Genomic DNA, 22,595 nt, shown 5'->3' with positions numbered 1-22,595 from the left:
TATTTAACTTGGATAAATAAATGTTGAGATAAAAATTCTATCTCATAGAATTTACATACATAAACAACGTTCAGTGGACTTCCCTGGCAGTCCAGCGGTTAAGAATCTGCCTGCCAATGTAGGGGACATGGTTTCGATCCCTGGTCTGGAAAGATTCCACGTGTGGTGAGGCAGTTAAGCCTGTGAACCACAACTACTGAAGCCCATGCACTGTACAGCTTGTGCTCTGCAGCAAGAGAAGCTCTGTAAAGCAGTTATCCACCAATTTAAAATAAATTAGAAAAAGAAAAATGAGAAGCCACCACAATGAGTTCACACACTGCAACTAGAGAGTAGACCCCGCTTGCCACAACTAGAGAAAGCCCATGTGCAGCAATACCCAGTACAGCCAAAAATAAAAATGTAATTAATTAATTAAAAAGAATGTTCAAGACTGAAAACCATTCTTTTCTAAATTTTTTTACTTTTTATTTTGTATTAGGGTATAGCTGATTAACAATGTTTTGATAGTTTCAGGAGAACAGCAAAGGGACTCAGCCATGTATGTCCATGTATCCATTCTCCCTCAAACTGTCCTCCTATTCAGGCTGCCACGTAACGCTGAGAAGAGATCCATGTGCTATACAGTAGGTCTGTGTTGGTTACCCATTTAAAATATAGCTGTGTGTACATGTCTGTTCCAAACTCTTGAACTATCCCTTCCCCCAACTCCACAACTGTAAGTTCCTTCTCTGAGTCTGTTTGCTTTGTGAGTTCATTTGTATCATTTCTTTTTAGATTCCACATATAAAGGATGTCACACTGTATTTCTCCTTCTCTGTCCAACTTAGTTCAACTCAGTATGACAATCTCTGGGTTCATACACGTTGCTGCAAATGGCATTTCATTCTTTTTAATGTGAAAGCCATTCTTCAGACCTCTTTTTTGTGTAATTGCTTATGTGCTAAGAAGGTTTTTGAACATAAAAACCAAAACGCTGCTGTTACAGATCAACTCTTGTCACTTAAACTCTGTGACCAGTGATACTATGAGGCAACTCTTTATTTATGGGTGTGATAGTTCAACTTTTAATCTTTGCCAGCACTCCACTTCTGGCTACTGCCAGCCATATCATGCATAATTCACTCATAAACTAAGCCTAAATTTTTTCTCTTTGGTCAGATGTGGGTTGAGAGAAAGGTGAACAGTATAGTAAGAATAAATGCTCTAAGTGAGAGCTCTAGTGATTAACTTGTCCATCCTGAGTCCAGTCTTGTATAGAGCACTTCCACTTGACACAGCATGCCACTGAACAAGCCTAACCTGCACTGGGGAAGGGAAATGATGCCAGAGCAGAACTGACAGTAGCATTTTTGGCCGTTCAATTTGCATGAAGATATGGCTGGCGATGACGGCTCAGGTTTGAACTAGTGGATCAGAGACTTGAAAACTATGAGATAACATTCTAATATAATGAATACCCATGTGCCCAAATGCTGCCCCGCATCACAAGAAAGTAACATACCACATATCACTAGGCTGGGAAAAGATCAAAATTCAAAATTCCAAGAATAGGGCTTCTCTGGTGCTCTAGTGGTTAAGAACCTATCTGCTAATGCAGAGGGCACAGCTTCAATCCCTGGCCCAGCGAGATGCCACATGTGCAGAGCAACTAAAGCTGAGTGCCAAAACTACTGAGCCCAAGTGTCACCATCTGTAACCTGTGCGCCTAGAGCCTGTGCTCTGCAACAAGCCACAGCAATCAGAAGTCCATGCACTGCAGTGAAGAGTAGCTCCTGCTCGCCAAAATCAGAGAAAGCCCACACAAAGCAACAGAGACCCAGTACAGCCAAAAATAAATAAATCAATCTGCAAAATTTGAAGAACAGTCTCTACTAAATGTATACTGCTTTTGCACCATTGTAGAGTCAAAAAATCATTAAGTTGAACCACTGTTGAGTCAGGGACCATCCATATAATCCAAATGTAATTGTAATGGACAGTTCTTTCACCCTGCCCAGCATCTGTCTCTTTGTCTTAATTTTCCTTTGGAAAACTACCTTCTTTCATTCTAGGCTGTTAAAATCCCTGAAGCCATGGGGTAGGCGCAAGATTTTAGCTAAGGTAGAGAGACTGGTAGTAATTTGATTCAGGAGCCCAATGACATAAGAATTTCATTCTGAAAAATGGTGTATAAGAAAAATAAACAAAAAATGGTATAGTGTTTTTATGAGCAAAATAATACACTTCTGAAACATCGTAGTGATCAAAAACACTCGACTAGATTGGTTTACAGTGTCATCTTTTCACACTTATGCCAAATAAAAAAGAACATGATACAAACATAGATTAGTTTTTCCAACTTTAGTATTTATAAATAAAAATGACAATTTAAAAATAAAATACTTAGTTCTAAAAGAGAGAAATTGTATCTCCACTGGGGAAGGGAAATGATGAACACACACTGGTCAATTCTGAGTCAGTCACACAAAACTACCTTCTAAGGGAAACCTGACCAGTGAGACGGTTAAGTTTGTGCTTTTGGCTATAAAGAATCAAACTTAAATTACACTCACTTTTTCATCTTTTAATGAAAGGTAACTTACTCTCAGAAACAGCATAAGCATTGTTAGAATAAGTCTAGCTAAAATAATGAAAATATGGGGTGAGTTACAGTTTACTTACTAACCTAGCTAAGAAACCTTTGAAAATTAGCCAGGGATCAAAGTATTTAGATAAGTTCAAGATGTTATCTTGGGATGAAAGCTAACACAGGTCCTTAACTTCCTTTAAAAAGAACGCTGAAAATTAAACCTTTGTCATAGAAAGTCAGAACTTTCAGAAATGTTTCTTAAATATCAAATTTCTCTTCACAGATGCTATGTCCATTTTCTTCATAATCCTCTCTTGTTACCACCATATCTTCAAAATCGTCATTCTCTGATATCAATTTTCCACCTTCCCAGGCATAAGTAATAGGGCTAAAAAAAAAGGTAAAATAAATGAACTCAGATGATTTTACAGAACTGAAATGCCAGAAACATTAATTAGTAACTAAAATGTGGCAATCTTTACCCAACTTGATTTAACAGAAAATCATTTCAAGTGTGAAAATAAGTATAAACTTCAGAGGAGGGGCTTCCCTGGTGGCTCAAATGGTAAAGAGTCTGCCTGCAATGCAGGAGATTGGGTTCAGTCCAATCTCTTGGTGAAGAAAATCCCCTGGAGAAGGAAATAGCAAACCACTCCAGTACTCTTGCCTGGAAAATTCTGTAAACAGGGGAGCCTGGAGGGCTATAGTCCATCAGGTTGCAAACAGTGATTAACTTTTACTTTTCACTTTCAAAGAAGTCAAGAAACTCATAAAGGAAGGAAACTTAGTTACCACTACAAATAGCTCTTCTTTACTTTTTCCCTGTGCTTTGAATTTATGGATCTTCTAAGAAAAATCAAGAATACAAACAAAAGATCAAAAATGCATAAAAAGAAAAACTGGAATATATCTGAGTCTAACTTTTTTATGCGGCAAAGATACATCATGTCATCAATTCACCCTACAACCGACGAACTGCTATTAAAAACTCACTTTATATATCTGGAAAATGAGGTTCAAAGAGCTTAAGACTGAAACTAGCACTCAACTTGGAGTTGTTTTCACAGTGTGTGCTTTTGCTCCTACACTTTGTTCCCTCTAATAAATGAGACATTTAGAAAACAGTGCAGTGCAGGGGAGGGGTTACTATACTAAGAGGAAGAAAAGAAAAAAAAGAGAGCACAGTGCATGACAAACCTGTTACACGGTCGGAAAGTGCACTAAGTAAACAGAGCACATCAGACTTTCAGTTTATGAACAACCAAGGTTATACTGGTTATACTTTGTGTAATTCTACCATTCCTCTCCCCTACTTCAATTTTAAATCTGAAAAATGATACAGAAAGATTTCCTTATTGTATTTACTGCATTTCCTAAGCTTAAAAAAACTAAATCTGTATCTAGATCTATCTGTAAAGATGTGCAAAAAAGATCTGACGGATCAAAGAATAAAAACTATTCCTCTTTTCATATCCATAATGTGTGTTCATGACTTGCATTTTAAAATTCAGGATAAAAATTCAATATACTTCATATTCAAAAGGGTATATGAACATTAATGCTGATAAAAATCATTCCAACATCTAATGGTTATTTATTCTTTTATCTGATGGCTATCAAATTAAGTGACCAGATGAGGGCCTTCTATTAACTGCTACTGATTTAAAAAAAACTCCACTTTAGCTTTAAAATAAAATTCTAAACTTAAAAATCAGATATCTGGGGGACTTCCCTGGCAGTCCAGTGATTAAGATTCTCTGTGCTTCCGATGCAGGGGGATGTGGGTTCAATCCCTGGTTGGAGAACTAAGATCCCATGTGCCTTGTGGCCCACATCAGGTGTGTGGGGTCTTGTTTTCAACTCTGCTACAGTGGAGCAGTGAGGGGGGATTACTAGAATTTGGTGAGAATTCCTGACTCCAACTAAAGAGAACTAAATTTTAGTCTGGTTACTGCAATTAACTTACCATAAGGCCTTTGTTAACTCACCAGCCCTTGTTTATTTAGAAAGTAAGTACATAGAACTAGACAGATTTGTAAGCCTTTCTGACAGCTCTAAAATTCTACCTTAATTATCTGCTTTTTCTCATAAAACAGGATAGGGGGTACATGTGAAATAGCTTTGAATTTTTTTTAAAAAAAAGACTACTTAAATTTAAAAGTTTATTTTAAATATTATAAATTATTTTAAAACAACTTATCAGTTGACATAATTTATCTTATTGGTTAAATCCTCTTATTTGTATTCTTGATAGAAACTCTCAAAAAATGACAGCTCAGAGAAATCAAATAGATAATAACCTAACTGCTTTGTCTATAAAAATTTCTTAGGAATGAGGACTGACTGACTACAGGGAAATGATCTTATATTAACTGAGCACCTGTTATTTACTAAATATGACGGTCAGTCAGTACTTTACATATTTCACCCCATTTTAATCCACTTAAATGTAAGGTTTGTCATTTCAATTTTCGAGAAAAGAAAAATGAGCATCCCAAAGGTGAAATAAACCTGCCAACATGGTACAACTAGGCTTTAAACTCAAGTCTGCCTATAGACCTCTTTTATCTACAAACTAACTTCCAGGATTTGTTTCTATATATGCCAAGACTTACTTTTCAGGCAGCACAACAGAAACATCGTAATCTGTTGGAGTGAGACATCGAACTTCTGAGTAAACGCGATCCCTAAATCCTGGGAAAAGGGAATTTCCTCCTGTCAAAACGATGTTCTTAAAAAAATGTGGCTGCATTTCTTTTAAAAGAGATAAAAAAGATAGAGAAAAGAGACATTAGAAAATCTGTTTACTTATCTTTCTGGAGAAATAGGGAGGTGGGCTTAGGTAAAAGCAATTAGGAATTCAAGTTACTAGTTGGGAAACCATTTTTTAACAACCATATAAATTATAAGATGTTGTAATGAGATTATCATTTAAACAAATAAATACATTAAATAGAAATATGATCTCATAAATCTTTAAAAGTAAGGCAAAAGTAAAGGGGTTGAACTACTAGCAATTTATTATATATACACATAAGCTTTATGTAAATGAGTAAAATTCTAGTACCAGACATATGAAAATTACAACTGTTCTTCCATAAAATGGAAGAGGTCTTTATGTAGGCTGAGATGGTTAGCTGGTGTAAAGATAAACAGGAGGTCCATTTTTAACTTGAGAATTCAAGTTTCCATGTTATCTCACTGAGACACACATACTTACTGTGTAACACAGATAGTGAAAAATACTGTTTATATAAAATGAGAAATCAACATGAAATATTAATATGAAAATAACTGTAAAATAACTGTATTAAAACAACTGGCTAGTTATGGCTCAGATGGTAAAAAGATCTGCCCAATGCGGGGGACCTGGGTTTGATCCCTGGGTTGGAAAGATATCCTGGAGAAGCTATATTAAGGTCATGGCATTATCTTTCTTTTTCTTCTTTTTTTTTTTTTTAATGAGAGGAAAGGGCATTGCATGTGTAAGATTTTCTACAATGCCTAAATTGTTCCTTAAGAAGAAGGGAGACATTTTCAAGGTATAAAAGTACTCCAAAACTCTAGAACATCATTTCATTAAATCATGCTTCAAGAGAACCCAGACAACACTGTGAAGCATTATACTTTAATTTCAATAAAACTAACTTCTAAAACAAAAAACCCTAACTTCCAGTATATTAATCTAAATATAACAGAAGGAATAAACCAATCTCATCAACAACTAAAAACCATTAAATTGTTGAATTATAAATTTCTATTCTGTGCAAATATGGCTTAAAACTTTTCTAAAAGGGATATAGCAATTTAATACTCTTAAAGAGATGAATTACTTTAAGTTTAAATAGACCATAATTACTTATATCAAATTTATCATCTGGGACCAATAAAGAATCATTCAAGTACATTACTGGATCTGGAAGTCTCTGCAAATAAAATAGCCATTTGTTCAAATTATTCAAAAGAAACAGTTGACTTCTTAGGATTCAGAGAGCTTATAATTTTAAAAAAGTGTCATTGTGCGAAATTCACTCAGTTGCGTCCGACTCTTTGCAACCCCGTAGACTATACATACAGTCTGTGGAATTCTCTAGGCCACAATACTGGAGTGGGTAGCCTTTCTGTTCTCCAGGGGATCTTCTCAACTCAGGGATCAAACCCAGGTCTCCCGCACTGCAGGTGGATTCTTTACCAGCTGAGCAACAAGGATATCATTATTCCTCATTAATTTATTAATGTACCTTCAGGTAAGTTCTGAATTGAATAGACAATAGCTTCTGGAATCCCCATTTCTTGAATGCCTATATCAGAAGGATTGAAGAGTATTTCTGGAACAGCAAATCTCTCATTGGCCAAACGAAGAATTTGTTCCCCAGATTTGTATTTTCCACTTAACACCATCTCTTCTCTTGGCTTAAAGAAAAATAAGATGAAAAGTATGCTACATTATCTAGCTTATATAATGAATAACATTTAGTAATCTTAATACTGTGAAATACCAATATATTAACCATGTTCTTAGAAGTTTCAGGATTCTCAAAAGTTAGAAAAATGCAGTCTTCTCTCCTGTTACCTAAACCACACAATTAAGTGATTATTTACTCTTAATGTAGCTATTCCCCCAAAGATGAGCTGGCTTTATTCCACACATTTTAAAACAAACAAAGAAAAGGATAATAGAGCAGAAGGAATTTCATAATCTATCTATAATAGCAGAGTGAATCCCTTTCTAAAGAACAAAGAACATACTTAAAAATTTTTTTTATTATGCATTCAATCTCTGTTCAAAAATCAGTTACCAAATGATTTAGGCAAATAAATGGACTTTATCACTGAAATTCTTCTGTTACTTATTTTCTGCTAACCCATTCAACTCTGTGAGCTGTAATTCCTGATGGGCCCAGGAAAAAAATAATTTCCTTTTATAACATTCTACATCATTAAAATAATGGTTCCTCTCAATTGTACTAAGAATCATCAGCTGTTCTAGATGGTTAAGGACATAAACTTCATTTGACTCATATATACATTTTTACCTGTAACTGACTATATCCAAATCCTTATATAAATATAAAATTATTTCAAATGTATGAAAAGAAATATTAATTTGTTGTTAGACAGTAAAGCAGATAAAGACTATAACAGATTCCTCAATGTAATCAGTCATCCATTCTCTGTTCAGGTTTCAGCTTCCTCAGAGAGGCTTTTTCGGACTCCCAAATAAAAGGTCCCTCCAGTAATCATCCTCTATTATCCTTTGTTGTCCATATTGTTCACCATCACAAATCCGCTACCCAGTATAGCATGCAAGCCAACAATGTGGAATTTTCTTTAGGCGTTTTTCATACATTATCACTCTGAATTCTTATATAACCCAGTAAGGCAGGCATATTTTCCTTTTATTAATGATCCAACTGGGCTAGGCAAGGTTATGTGAATTGCTCAAGATCATTCAGCTAATAACCCCAAAACACACAGTATTTCCTCCTATTACATTCCATAGGAGACACAGGTTTGATCCTTGGGTCAGGAAGATCCCCTGGAGGAGGGCATGGCAACCCAACTCCAGTATTCTTGCCTGAAGAATCCCATGGACAGAGGAGCCTGGCAGGCTATAGTCCGTGGGGTTGCGAAGAGTCTGATACAATTAAAGCAACTTAGCAAGCATGCACTACATTGCTACTCCTGACCTGGATATGAATGATTCTGATTGCTATCATTTGGAAATTTCTCACTTGAAACATTATTTTAAAATAAAAATATCCTAAAAACTACAATAAATTCACAATACTCTAGGAAGAACAAGTAAAATTACACATCATTTTTTACTCAGTTAAACTACTGCTGCACTGGCAAAGAGAAGAATATTATTTCTTTACAGATAAAGTATTCTTCCTTCTCAAGAAGAATGGAAAATATTTCCTATATATTTACAAATTCATTTAAAAATGATATTGGTTTGAGTGTACAGGATATAACTCATCTTGTCAACACTCAAAATAACTTGAGACAGATACAGAGATGGAGAATTTCATTTAACAAAAAAGTTTTCTAGTCCACACCCCTAATTTTACAGAAGATCAAGTGACTGACCTAGGGTCAAATATCTAACTATGGGAAAGAGCCAGAGGTAGAAATCCTTGCTGAATGTTAGCTCTGAAGTCATTGTTAATATGTAATCTGGAACTACAAGCAGTTTCTGTTTCTAAGAGTACAATTCCAAAATGATTTTTGTTTTAGACATAGATGAAGAAATTTAAAAGGGCTGCTGGGAGTTGCTATTTTAGTTAATGCAGGCCATGACTGACTGTACAGTCCTCATAAATTTCATTCTGGTAGCATGAAAAAAATGTTTAAAAGTGGCAACTAGTAACTATTAAGTAATTGTTAACTTAATTTTCTCAATTAAGGTCAGTAAAGCATTCACTACACTTTAGTAGGCATTCTCTTTCTGTTAAAGAATAAAACTGGAATTTCTATCAGCTGTAATTAGTAACAATATTACAGACTTCATCATATTGATGTCATCAATACTAGAAAATCAAGGTTGTAACTTTTTCCTGAGTATTTAAAAATGTTCTTGAATAAACAATCAAGGTCCAAGTTTTAACAATATTCTAAGTATAAAGACTCTGAAACAAATTCTCTTTCATTTTATGCAGTATGGCTTTTCTAATTTCAAACATATTTTATCAGCTTTCATCAAAGATTTTGATTATCAGGCAACAATGAAAACAAGTTTAGCAAGTATTAAATTTAAAAAGACACATTTTAGGAGTAATCCTAACATATACAAAATATAGTCATTTCTAAACCTTAAAAATTATTACGATGTACACAATTTAACATGTAGTGAAATATAAATTTTAATATTAATTGGCAAAGTAGAAATTAAACCGTTATTTTTTAAACAGACATTTGAGGTAACATTCCATCATCTGGTAAAAGTCCAGTCCAACTATGTCCACTCAATTGATATTAAATTGTACATGTAACAAGGAGTCCATAGTAGTGCAGTCACACCAAGATTCTGATCACAAGGTCAAAAGTCAATAAAAGAGCTGCAAACAGTACAATGTGGCTTTTGTCTTTTTCTCTGATGAGAAGCAATACAACAGTCAATTGATGGAACAACCACACCTCTACTAGCTCACTATGTACGGTGCAGTGCCGAGAAATCAAGGCTTATGGCTTGGGAAGGAAACTGGCAGGGTTCAGCAGATAATGTCCAATAAACTGGTAAGTTGTCATAGAGAAATACGTTTTACAAAAGAGAAGGATTTCCAAGCCTAGCTAATAGTCCAATCACCTGGAAGAGATTTTTTTCTCTTTTATAGATTAAGTTTCCAAACTTAGGTCCTAAATATTTCCAGGGACAGGAACAAAGAACATGGATATCAATTGTTCTTCAAGTGGCCCAGGTGATTTTCAGTCAGGTTTAGAGACATAGGGTCCATCATTCAGGGTCCATCCTGGTAGAAATACCGATTACTTTATCATCATAAGTTCAGAGTGCTGTAAATTCTCTATAAGGTGTTTGTATCATTGGACTGCTTTAAACAGCTATAGTTGTATGAGGATGATCAAACATGCCTGATGAGAAAGATGCCTGCTATCTATATGTTTGGGGCAGTTTTCCTTGTCTTATAAAGAAAAAATACATCTTCCATATTCTATGTGGGATTCAGGCTGCCAGTTCCTCTCCCCAGTTCATGTCCAGATAACCAGATTCCATAATCTGTCATAATTCTCACTTCTTAAAGTTAGCCTTGGTCCTTCCACAAGGATCTATTTCTAAGGGGGTAACCTTCTCTGAATTCTTATTGTATTTCACCTTAAAAATCTGGCCAAATAAATTATTTTTTAAACTTCGGGCATAAAAATAAGCATAAATAATTGTATAAAACCCATGTATCCATCAGTCAGTTTAACATACCTTCACAGATAACACTCCCATTTTAAATGTGGTGTTATCATTCACACACACAGTTTTTATACTTTTACTTCATTTTTATAAATGCCCACATATAAAGAATTATTCTACATATCCTGAAATGGTATATAGTCTTCTGAACAGAAATACATTTCTGAGATTTATCCATGATCACATACCTCTTACTATATTTTTACTGCTTTTTTTATAACATGAGGATCTTCCCTGGTGGCTCAGATGGTAAAGCGTCTGCCTACAATGCCTACCATGTGGGAGACTAGGGTTCAATCCCTGGGTCAGGAAGATCTCCTGGAGAAGAAATGGCAACCAACTCCAGTATTCTTGCCTGGAAAATCCCATGGATGGTGGAACCTGGTAGGCTACAGTCCATAGGGTCGCAGAGTCGGACATGACTGAGTGACTTCACACTTTCACTTATAACATGAATAAATAAAAATTTATTCTTCTTCCATTAGTGAGTATTTAGGCTCTTCCCAATTTTTCACTCAATGTATACTGCAATGAACATTACCATAAATGTCTCCTTGCGAAAATATCTCTGTGTGCTTAGGTTTCTGACCAAAGTCTTTCAACTGCTAAAAGTCCTCACCAAGCCAGTAACTGTAAGGGCAAACTTCACATTTACCCAAACATAAAACTGAGCTGATCAAAGATAGGGAGAAATTATATTGTTTTGACATCCAAGATAAACCCTATTCAACATTTTCAAAATGCACTGGATTTTGCCCTTTTCAACTACAATCTGATACCACAGCCCTGGGTCTGCTGTGTCAATAACATTCACAACAGGCAAATAATCTAACTGGACTTACACTAATTCTTAAGAAAACAGAAATGGGTAAACCATAATATAGGTAAAGTTACTGTTTATCTCCAGATTTGTCCCATAAGCTATCACAGTGGATAGTTCTTTTTCTAAACAAATTTAATACAGATATTAATTAAATCATTCATACTCTGGTGTCTACAGAAATGGCCAACAGGCAAGAAGGCTATCATCAACAACTCTGACATTTCATCAATCCCAGCTAGATGCTTTTCAAACCTGAGTGGTCGCTTGAAAAAAACTTAAAAATTACCTTATATCACAGACTTAGAAAACAAACTTATGGTTGTCAAAAGAGAAAGGTGGGGAGAAGGATAAATTAGGACATTGGGATTAACATACACTTCTATATAGGTGGCTCAGATGGTCAAGAATCCGCCTGCAACGTAAGATTCAGGTTCAATCCCTGGGTCACGAAGATCCGCTGGAGAAGGGAATGGCTACCCACTCCAATATTCTTCCCTAGAAAATTCCATGAACAGAGAAGGCTGGTGGGCTACAGTCCATGGAGTTACTATGGGCTTCCCTGGTGGCTTAGACAGTATAGAGTTTGCCTGCAACGCAGGAGACTCAGGTTCCATCACTGGGTCGGGAAAATCCATTGGAAAAGGGAATGGCTACCCATCCGAGTAGTCTTGCCTGGAGAATCCCAAGGACAGAGGAACCTAGCAGGCTACAGTCCTGGGGTCGCAAAGAGATGGACATAACTGAAGCAACTAAATATGCATCCATGCACAATATATTTAAAATAAATAATCAATAAGAACCTACTGTATAGCACAGGGAACTCAACTTAATATTCTGTAATAACAGTGAGAAAACACTTGAAAAAGAATAACATATAACTGAATCACTTATTATACACCTGAAACTAATACATTATAAATTAACTTCATGTTAATACAAAATAAAATTTTTTAAAAAATTACCTTACAAAAGCCCTTTTTAATTGTACTAAAGTCAGGCAAAACATAGTCTACCATTACTGTATTTTCTTCTCCTTTCAACCTGGAAAACAAAATAGAGACTTATGAAGTATTTTAACTATGCTTAACATTAGCCAAGAATCAACTTTCCAATTTTTAGGCTACCATTATACATACTTGGCAATATCCATGTCTCTATAAAAATCCTGAGACACATAGCATACATCTTCTTTCACTTGATTAATCACATGAGTTTCATCCATAACGTGTAACTGTCTAAACAGAAATAAAAATGGTAATGTGAAATGAAAAAAATTTAATTGCAACTTATCATTGAAAGTATTTTTTTGGAATTAAATTTCCAGGTAACTGATCTTTAAAAACTATTAAATTTTTGAATGTGTAAAATATTTTTAACTTTATGGAATACCCATTCCATTATCTTATTTAAGTTGTGCTTAGTCACTCAGTCATGTTTAACTCTTTGCAATCCCATGGACGGTAGCCCATCGAGCTCCTCTGTCCATGCGGATTCTCCAGGCAAGAATACTGGAGTGGGTTGCTATGCCCTCTTTGGGAGGTGACTAAGTACACTAATTCCTAATCTTTTAATAGTGGACAGTCAACTAACATTGGCTAATCCAGAAACATATCTATCTATGTATTTTTCTTTGGGGAGGGGGTATAGTTGCTTTACAATGTTGTGTTAGTTTCTGTTATATAACAAAGTGAACCAGCTATTACGTATACATATAGACTCTCCCTCCTGGAACTCCCTCCCACACCCGCCCCAACATCCTATCCGTCTAGGTCATTACAGAGCACTGACCTGAGCTCCCTGTACTATACAAGAGGTTCCTATAGCTATTGTTTTATACATGGCAGTGCACATTATTAAGGCTTTTAGAGATTAAAAAAGGATAAAAGAAAAAGTTTAAGTATTATACTGTGTATGGAGAACTGACAAGAGAAATGGAAAAGGGAAGCAGAGATTTATTTTCTTTTTAGACCCTTATTTCCTTATATGCATTGTAAACTGTTTTACAAGGTATATGTACATCTGCAGTTTTAAAATATTATTAATGTATTAAACTCCTGAGAAATTGGAAATGTCTTTTTGGTGGACACTACCATTTCATATGTCAGAAAGCTTTTTAACTTGAACATCATTGGTATTTACTGAGTTGGTCAAAAAGTTCATTTAAGTTCTTCCATAAGGTGTTACAGATAAACCCAAATGGACTTTTTGGTCAACCCAGTATCTATGTAATACAGTCTTTAAAGCAATAATTCAGAACTGTTGCCTGAAATTAGAACTAAAGGCAAGGAATAATTTTAAATTACTTTAAAAATTTCACCCCCAGCATCTCAAAGCTAAGTATTACCTATAAGATATGATTTCTTTTAGATGATTGGTTAGGAGTTTTCCTCCCACATTTATCCTAAAAAGGAAGAATTCAAATTTAGTTCAGTTTACCACACATTTCATCCAGTTTTATTATAAGAAATAAGATGAAAATTGAATGCAACTCACCGAATAATCGCTTCTTTTTTCTTCTTACTTCTACAGTAAGGAACTATATGTGTAAAGGAATACCCACTATCTACAATGATACAGCATAACTCGGAAGGATTATCTCGGAAATACCTGTGTGCGCTGAGAGCCCCAGCTATTAAGAAACAAAAGATAAAGAAAAAATAAACATACTGAATAAAGTACAACTAATTTAAAACAATAAGTAAAGAAAAGCAGCAAACTAAAGCAAACAGAAAGACAGAAATTTTCCTTTGTAAAAAAAAAGTTAATCTAAAATACCATTCCTAATTCTGTCAGATGTTTAAACATTAAAACATGATATTTTTGTGGAAAATGATAAAAATTTTGTGACCAACTTTGAAGGTAAATATTTACTTCACAACTTATAATAATTATTTTAATAGCAAATAATTTTGCTGAGCATTTATTACATGCTGGGCACTATTCTAAACTCCGTGAGTATGTGTGTTTTAATCCTTACAACAATCCCATTTTTACAGATGTAGAAACTGAAGCAGAGATGTTAATAATGTGCCCAAGGTCATATGATTAGAAAATAACAGAGCCAGGAATCAAACGTAAGCAGTATGACTCTACAGCAGTTTTTCTCAACTTCAGAACTACTGACATTGTGGGTCAGATACTTCCCCAGCATTGGGGGCTTTACTGTGCACTGTTTTAGCAGAATCTTGGTCCTCTATATATTAGATGCAAGAAGTACCATCCCAGTTGTGATAATGAAAAACGTCTCCAGACATTGTTAAATGTCCCCAGGAGCAATATCACTCTTGGTTGAGAACACTGTTCTAAAGCTTATGTTCCTAACCATTACAGTATATTGTTGTTTATACAGACTTAAATGCTACATGCTAAATAGGTGAATACTTTCTTTGTACAGTCATTTAATTCTAGCCTTTAGAAAACTAACTTCTAGATGATATGTATAGATTGTTTTTCCTCATATTGGCAGTCTGAGCTATTAACATTATTTCAAACAATAATAAGAATAGCAAACACATCAGTGATAGAAAAGACAACTATCTCAGAAAAAATAAACTTTCGGAGATTAGAAATATGTTGCTAGTTAACTTCATTAGGGAGAAATACTATATTAAAAAGATATAGTTGAGAGAAGTCAGACTAACAAGCTCGAGGGCTTCATCTAATTTTAAATTTCATCAAATCTAAAAGAATGTCACTCAATATTCTTGGATTTAAAGAGTTTATTCACATTCACATAACTCAATTTCAATTTAACTCACCATTTACTCTTAATACTGCTTGAAACTGGTATTCTTCAAATAAGATTTCATTCATTGATTCTTGAATTGAAGTGAAGTTAAAATATGGTTCTGTGATAATAATATTAGTGTCTAAAAAGTCAACCTATAGAGGAAAAAAATTCCCAGTTTTGTAGATTTATAGTTATAATTATAAACATCTGCTTTATGTATGTACATCTATTTAATTCTCACAATAACCCTAGAAGACATGTCTTACTATTATCCCCTTTTGAAAGGTGAGCAAACTGAGACACAGAAGAGCTGAATGAGTTACCGAGGTTCATATAACTAATTAATGACAAACTTAGGACTGAACTTGGGAAGTCTGGTTACAGCATTCATGGTCTTCAACTATTATTTAACTCTCCTAATGGTAGCACTGATAAAATGGTACCATCAAATTGTTTAAAGATAATTATGCAAAAGTAATGAATGATAGAACTGCAAGCACTGGAACTGGTATTTTGTTTTTAAAAGTTAAAAGGTAAAAAATAAAAGGGAAAAGGTGAGAAACTTTGGGATATTTAATGTTTACACAATTCTCTCCCACATACTCTTAAAGAAGCATTAAAATGTGAACATTCTCTCAGGATACCTAAAGTCACACTAAAGATATTAAGAGCACAAAATTCTAACACTGTATCATTCACACATTCAGATAAATGAGCAAAAAAATTTTATTGTGAAAAATGAGACAATACAGTGATCTAAGAATAGCAGATATCTGAAGTAAAATTTTAATCTTAAATTTCATATAGATTAGCTCTTCTCAACCTCAAATTCTACTTCACAATAGAAATTCTATGCACTTGCACTTATTTAGAAAATCAAAGCTAAGCACAGTAGATTAAGTGACTTAAATACTGTAAGAAATATTCAAAAATTTATAAATCTTAAAATATAACTTCTGATTTTTCACTTGAATGAGACATGGAAATAGAAATTTGAATACATACTCCAACTTGTTACCTGATACATTTCTTTTCCAAAAAGGTAATCCCAAACTTGTCTTTGAACATCCCAATTCACCAAGTAGCCCTAAAAAATTTGTTTTGTGAATTAACTATCAAAAATATTTGCAGAATTTTTAAATAATCAGATCAATACATTATAAATCACTGATTACTCTCTTAATTATTTTCTCTTTACCAGTCTAATACTAGTTGAATCTCAACACTATTACATTGCTATGTTTTTCTTCTTTTAAAAATTCAAAACATTACAAATTAACAATAACCAAAACATAAAAGGGCTCAAAAGACACACCAATATGTAGAGATGCCCCTCTATATTTATTTTCTTTAATGTTTGTATTTCATCTAGCTTTAACATAAACAAGTAAAATTCAGTACCCACAATCAGTAACTAAATTATGGTCATTTATTTTTATTTATTGCAATATAGTTGATTCTTTTCAATAGAGGTATAATTATTCATGGCTATTTTTTAACATGACAATTTAAATTCAATTTTTGGTTTTAATAAGCTCTTGCTGCTGCTGCTATGTTGCTTCAGTTGTGTCCGACCCTGTGCGACCCCATAGATGGCAGCCCACCAGGCTCCGTCGTCCCTGGGATTCTCCAGGCAAGAACACTGGAGTGGGTTGCCATTTCCTTCTCCAATGCATGAAAGTGAAAAGTGAAAGTGAAGTCGCTCCGTTGTGTCTGACCCTTAGCGACCCCATGGACTGCAGCCTACCAGGCTCCTCTGTCCATGGGATTTTCCAGGCAAGAATAAGCTCTTAATTTAACTTTAAATAATGCTTTCTCAGAGATCTAAAAATATTTTCAAACACACAAAATCTTACAACACATTTCAAATTATCTTTAAATGCAGGTCCTTAATGCTATAAATGTCATAGTGTTGGATTACCTTTTGAAAAGGAAGAATATAAAAGAGTCCAGAAGGGTCCTTTATTTCATCTATCTGGTTAGCAGTAAAAGTTTTAAGACGTGCTGTTTTTGATCTGAACTGACAGTTTGGAATAACTCTACAAAGAAACAAATAATGTAATTATTCCCTTAGTTAGTTAAATACTTAGTTCTTAAACATACAATTACTTAACAACCACTTTTACTTTCTAAAAGAAAGAACACAAAAATTTCCAGAACCAGTGTTTCTCATTCTGTCTTCAAAATATTTAAAAATGACTTTTTTTTTTTTTAATGCTCTACCACATACTAGGGCTTTCCTGATAGCTCAGTTGGTAAAAAAATCTGCCTGCAATGCAGGAGACTCTGGTTCCCATTCCTCCACTGGGAAGATCTGCTGGAGAAGGGATAGGCTACCCACTCCAGTATTCTTGGGCTTCCCTTGTGGCTCAGCTGGTAAAGCATCCGCTTTCAATGCAGGAGACCTGGGTTGGATCCCTGGGTTGGGAAGATCCCCTGGAGAAAGGAACAGCTACCCACTCCAGTATTCTGGCATGGAGAATTCTATGGACTGTATAGTCCATAGGGATGCAAAGAGTCAGACAGAACTGAGGGACTTTCACTTTCACCATATATCAGGTCCTGCAGTGGACCCATTATCTTTCTCATATAATCCTCAAGATATTATTACAGGTGGGTATTGATTCTGCCACTGCACACAGGTGAAGAGGGGCTGAAGTAAAGTTAAAGTTCCTGAAAAAAACTCTTAATACCATTCTAGTTAAAAAAAAAAAGCAAGTTCAAAATTCTGACCATAAAATTAAGTTTCCATGAAGTAAAAGATCTTCAGTTGCAAGATATTATAGGGTACAGAAGTAGAAGGTAATTTTAAATATAGTTGCTGCCCACCATGAGCTTACAATCTGGTTAGGAAGACAAACTAGAGCTATTATCCATCATACATGTCTACACATATATGTATTGTATGCGTCTGTGTGCGCATATATATATATATATGGGGGGGGAGAGAGAGAGAGAAAGAGAGAGAGGGATAGAGAGAAAGTGAGGGGGAGCAGAATTTGCCACCCTCAAATATGCCACTATGACCTGAGGATTACTTTGCACTAAAGTCAATCAAAATCCTTGTATTAATTGAGATAATACAGTGAAAGTGTATAATCTTTCCGGACATGATTTTTAAAACCTGCATTGTAGTCAATCTTATGGCTATAGTATTACTTTAGTCCATGTACTATCCTTGATTATTTAGCATGCTTCTTTCCCCACACCTTTTGTCACTATACTGAGGCCCGGCCCATGGGATTTTCCAGGCAAGAGCACTGCAGTGAATTGCCATTTCCTTCCCAGGGGATCTTCCTGACCCAGAGGTCTCCCTCATTGCAGACAGATACTTTACTGTCTGAGCCCTAGGGAAGCCTGAGTATTCTGCACTTACTCTTATCAAGACTTTTAAACTAGTTCTTAAGTAAATGATAAGAGATTTGCTGTTAAAAGATAAGCACAATAATACACACTGCAGAAATAAGACTGCAACAATTTACATTTTTACTCAGTTGACTGTTCTCTTAAAAAAACAAAAGGAAAGCAGGAAGTAAAAAAAGTCCCTGGGTCCCCTGTGAATACACTACAGGAAAAGCCAGTCTTTAAATTTGCTTAGTCTTAACTCAAAGGTAGTTTATGAATGCCAGTGTATTATTTGTTTCAGTTCAGTTCAGTTGCTCAGTCCTGTACTCTTTATGACCCCATGAATCACAGCACGCCAGGCTTCCCTGTCCATCAACAACTCCCGGAGTTCACTCAAACTCATGTCCATCAAGTTGGTGATGCCATCCAGCCATCTCATCCTCTGTCGTCCCCTTCTCCTCCTGCCCTCAATCCTTCCCAGCATCAGGGTCTTTTCCAATCAGTCAACTCCTAGCACGAGGTGGCCAAAGTATTGGAGTTTCAGCTTCAGCATCAGTCCTTCCAATGAACACCCAGGACTGATCTCCTTTAGGATGGACTGGCTGGATCTCCTTGCAGTCCAAGGGACTCTCAACAGTCTTCTCCAACACCACACTTCAAAAGCATCAATTCTTTGGCACTCAGCTTTCTTCACAGTCCAACTCTCACATCCATACATGACCACAGGAAAAACCATAGCCTTGACTAGAACCTTTGTTGGCAAAGTAATGTCTCTGCTTTTCAATATGCTTTCTAGGTTGGTCAAAATTTTCCTTTCAGGGAGTAGCGTCTTTTAATTTCATGACTGCAGTCACCATCTGCAGTGATTTTGGAGCCCCCAAAAATAAAGTCTGACACTGTTTCCCCATCTATTTCCCATGAAGTGATGGGACCAGATGCCATGATCTTCGTTTTCTGAATGTTGAGCTTTAAGCCAACTTTTTCACTCTCCACTTTCACTTTCATCAGGAGGCTTTTTAGTTCCTTTTCACTTTCTGCCATAAGGGTGGTGTCATCTGCATATCTGAGATTATTGATATTTCTCCTGGCAATCTTGATTCCGGTTTGTGCTTCTTCTAGCCCAGCGTTTCTCATGATGTACTCTGCAGAGAAGTTAAACAAGCAGGATGACAATATACAGCCTTGATGTACTACTTTTCCTATTTGGAACCAGTCTGTTATTCCATATCCAGTTCTAACTGTTGCTTCCTGAGTTGCATATAGGTTTCTCAAGAGGCAGGTCAGGTGGTCTGGTATTCCCATCTCTTTCACAATTTTCCACAGTTTATTGTGGTCCACACAATCAAAGGCTTTGGCATAGGCAATAAAGCAGAAATAGATGTTTTTCTTGAACTCTCTTGCTTTTTCCATGATCCAGCAGATGTTGGCAATTTGATCTCAGGTTCCTCTGCCTTTTCTAAAACTAGTTTGAACATCTGGAAGTTCACGGTTCACGTACTGCTGAAGCCTGGCTTGCAGAACTTTGAGCATTACTTTACTAGCGTGTGAGATGAGTGCAACTGTGTGGTAGTTTGAGCATTCCTTGGCATTGCCTTTCTTTGGGATTGGAATGAAAACTGACCTTTTCCAGTCCTGTGGCCACTGCTGAGTTTTCCAAATTTGCTGGCATATTGAGTGCAGCACTTCCACAGCATCATCTTTCAGGATTTGAAATAGCTCAACTGGAATTCCATCACCTCCACTAGCTTTGTAGTGATGCTTTCTAAGGCCCACTTGGCTTCACATTCCAGGATGTCTGGCTCTAGGTGACTGATCACACCATCGTGATTATCTGGGTCATGAAGCTCTTTTTTGTACAGTTCTTCTGTGTATTCTTGCCACCTCTTTTTAATATCTTCTGCTTCTGTTAGGTCCATACCATTTCTGTCCTTTATCGAGCCCATCTTTGCATAAAATGTTCCCTTGGGATCTCTAATTTTCTTGAAGAGATCTATAGTCTTTCCCATTCTGCCATTTTCCTCTATTTCTTTGCATTGATCACTGAGGAAGGCTTTCTTATCTTTCCTTGCTGTTCTTTGGAACGCTGCATTCAGATGCTTATATCTTTCCTTTTCTCCTCTCTTCTTTTCACAGTTATTTGTAAGGCCTCCTCAGATAGCCATTTTGCTTTTTTGCATTTCTGTTTCTTGGGGATGGTCTTGATCCCTGTCTCCTGTACAATGTCACGAACCTCCGCCCATAGTTCATCAGGCACTCTTATTGATCAAATCTTGTCCCTTAAATCTATTTCTCACTTCCACTGTATAATCATAAGGAATTTGATTTAGGTCATACCTGAATGGTCTAGTGGTTTCCCCTGTTTTCTTCAATTTAAGTCTGAATTTGGCAATAAGGGGTTCATGATCTGAGCCACAATCAGCTCCTGGTCTTGTTTTTGCTGACTGTATAGAGCTTCTCCGTCTTTGGCTGCAAAGAATATAATCAATCTGATTTCGGTGTTGACCCTCTGGCGATGTCCATGTGTAGAGTCTTCTCTTTTGTTGTTGGAAGAGGGTGTTTGCTATGACCAGTGTGTTCTCTTGGCAAAACTCTATTAGCCTTTGCCCTGCTTCATTCTGTACTCCAAGGCCAAATTTGCCTGTTACTCCAGGTGTTTCTTGACTTCCTACTTTTCCATTCCGGTCCCCTATAATGAAAAGGACATCTTTTTTGGGTGTTAGTTCTAAAAGGTCTTGTAGGTCTTCATAGAACCGTTCAACTTCAGCTTCTTCAGCATTACTGGTTGGGGCATAGGCTTGGATCACCGTGAAACCGAATGGTTTGCCTTGCAAACGAAGAGAGATCATTCTGTCCTTTTTGAGATTGCATCCAAGTACTGCTTCGGACTCTTTTGTTGACCATAATGGCTTTGTGTAACCGAGTCTAAATCAACCAGGTCAGTCAGGGAGCATTTAGAAAGGCTTGAATACAAAGCCTTCAAAGTCTTCAGTCACTGACAACAGTGGTTTTTACACCTGCGGGGGCTGGGGTGGCGGGCACTGAACACGTGGAGGATTTCACGGAAGCCATAACCGCTTCCCAGCAAAAATGCATGTACACGCAAAACGTTGCCCACGATTCCTGACGGCTCAGGAACCTTGTGTACAGGTCTCTCATTTGGGAACCTCTTCCTTAGAAGCCTACCTTCCTATTTCCTGTTACGAAACGAAACACACATCCCACTTCCGGGGCCACAAAGTCCAAAATTAGTAACCTAAGTCCCACTTCAAAGCTTCCCAGCCACCAGTTCCAAGCCGAGCATCCCTCAAACAGAGTGAGAGCTGCGTGGGGGCGTTTGCAGTTTACAGAGGTCACAAAATGAAGCGTAACTACTAAGCATATATGCTTTGTCCCTCGCGGGCAGCGAACACTTACGAGACAGTTTCATGGCTGTAACCGATTTTGGCGTTGTAAGCTCCGTTATCCAGCACTAACGTCGTCATTTCAGCGGAAACCAAGTCGCCGCAGCTTCTTCTCCGACCGCTCTGCTCACGCTTTTCACAGCCCTCTATGGTTACTGCTTCCGGCACTCTATGGTTGCATCCGCCGAGCACACGGGCGCTTCCGGCCTTCCTTAGCAACCGAGGACGCCGGAAACCAGAGGTTGCACTGCCCCCCATCTGCTCGCAAGAGTTATACCGTATTTCCTTCCTTTTCTAACCTTTTTACTTCTTGGCCAGATCCAATAAGAGAGAAAATGCTAAAGTTTTTTTCCTTTCAATTCGTGATTGTTCTTTACTTTTGTAGATTTGAGTTGCTCTTGGAAGTTTCTTATAATGCCTATAAGGAACCATCTCTGTGGGAGGGTTGGGAGGGAAGGTGTGTGTTCGAATAGTATTATTCAGTGGCGTCTTTTGAAAAATACATTGCAAAACCATACCGCAGCATGGAATTGGGTATGAAGACTCTTCAGCTTCATCATGCACCACTGCTCATCCGAGTGTTGGATCCAGTCACCTTGTTACAAATACGCTGTTCCGTCAACCGCCTCGCTGTTTTACTCACACTCTTCCCTGTCCACTTGCTCTTCTGGACCGAGCTTTGTGTCTTATCTAAAAAAGCTTCTCGACACCTGACACACTCCCTCTCCGTTCCCCTTCCTAAAATTAGGTATTCCTCCTGTGTGTTCCAGTGGTGACTTAGGCTCACTCCACAGTATCAT

At 36.5% G+C, this 22,595-nt stretch overlaps 1 protein-coding gene across 2 annotated transcripts; it reads right to left on the bottom strand.

Moving 5' to 3' along the window:
• Positions 1-2,433: 2,433 nt before the first annotated feature.
• Positions 2,434-21,918, bottom strand: ACTR6 (actin related protein 6). 2 transcript variants are annotated; one of them, XM_068971179.1, is made up of 11 exons: positions 21,809-21,918; positions 16,971-17,088; positions 16,068-16,136; positions 15,078-15,201; positions 13,813-13,948; positions 13,664-13,720; positions 12,456-12,554; positions 12,282-12,360; positions 6,814-6,985; positions 5,188-5,326; positions 2,434-2,960 (listed from the first exon to the last, which is right to left on the bottom strand). In XM_068971179.1, the coding sequence occupies exons 1-11, from the start codon at positions 21,874-21,876 to the stop codon at positions 2,831-2,833; spliced, it is 1,191 nt and encodes a 396-aa protein (XP_068827280.1). In that variant the 5' UTR covers positions 21,877-21,918; the 3' UTR covers positions 2,434-2,830. The 2 variants fall into 2 exon arrangements, with proteins under 2 accessions (XP_068827280.1, XP_068827281.1); XM_068971180.1 differs by lacking the exon at positions 13,664-13,720.
• Between the last annotated feature and the right edge of the window lie 677 nt (positions 21,919-22,595).

This window comes from Capricornis sumatraensis, chromosome 4 (genome assembly GCF_032405125.1).
Source record: "Capricornis sumatraensis isolate serow.1 chromosome 4, serow.2, whole genome shotgun sequence".
NCBI lineage: Eukaryota > Metazoa > Chordata > Mammalia > Artiodactyla > Bovidae > Capricornis > Capricornis sumatraensis.
Note: the sequence above shows the minus strand (reverse complement) of the source record. Positions and strands in the feature narration are given on the sequence as shown.

Excerpts from the sequence above, each read along its gene's own strand:
- ACTR6 (XM_068971179.1), bottom strand. The coding sequence starts at position 21,876 with ATGACGACGTTAGTGCTGGATAACGGAGCTTACAACGCCAAAATCGGT. Across the intron at positions 6,986-12,281 it reads TTAAAAAGGGCTTTTGTAAG|CCAAGAGAAGAGATGGTGTT; the intron begins GTAATTTTTTAA and ends TTTTTCTTTAAG. Across the intron at positions 2,961-5,187 it reads TCTGTTGTGCTGCCTGAAAA|CCCTATTACTTATGCCTGGG; the intron begins GTAAGTCTTGGC and ends CTTTTTTTTTAG.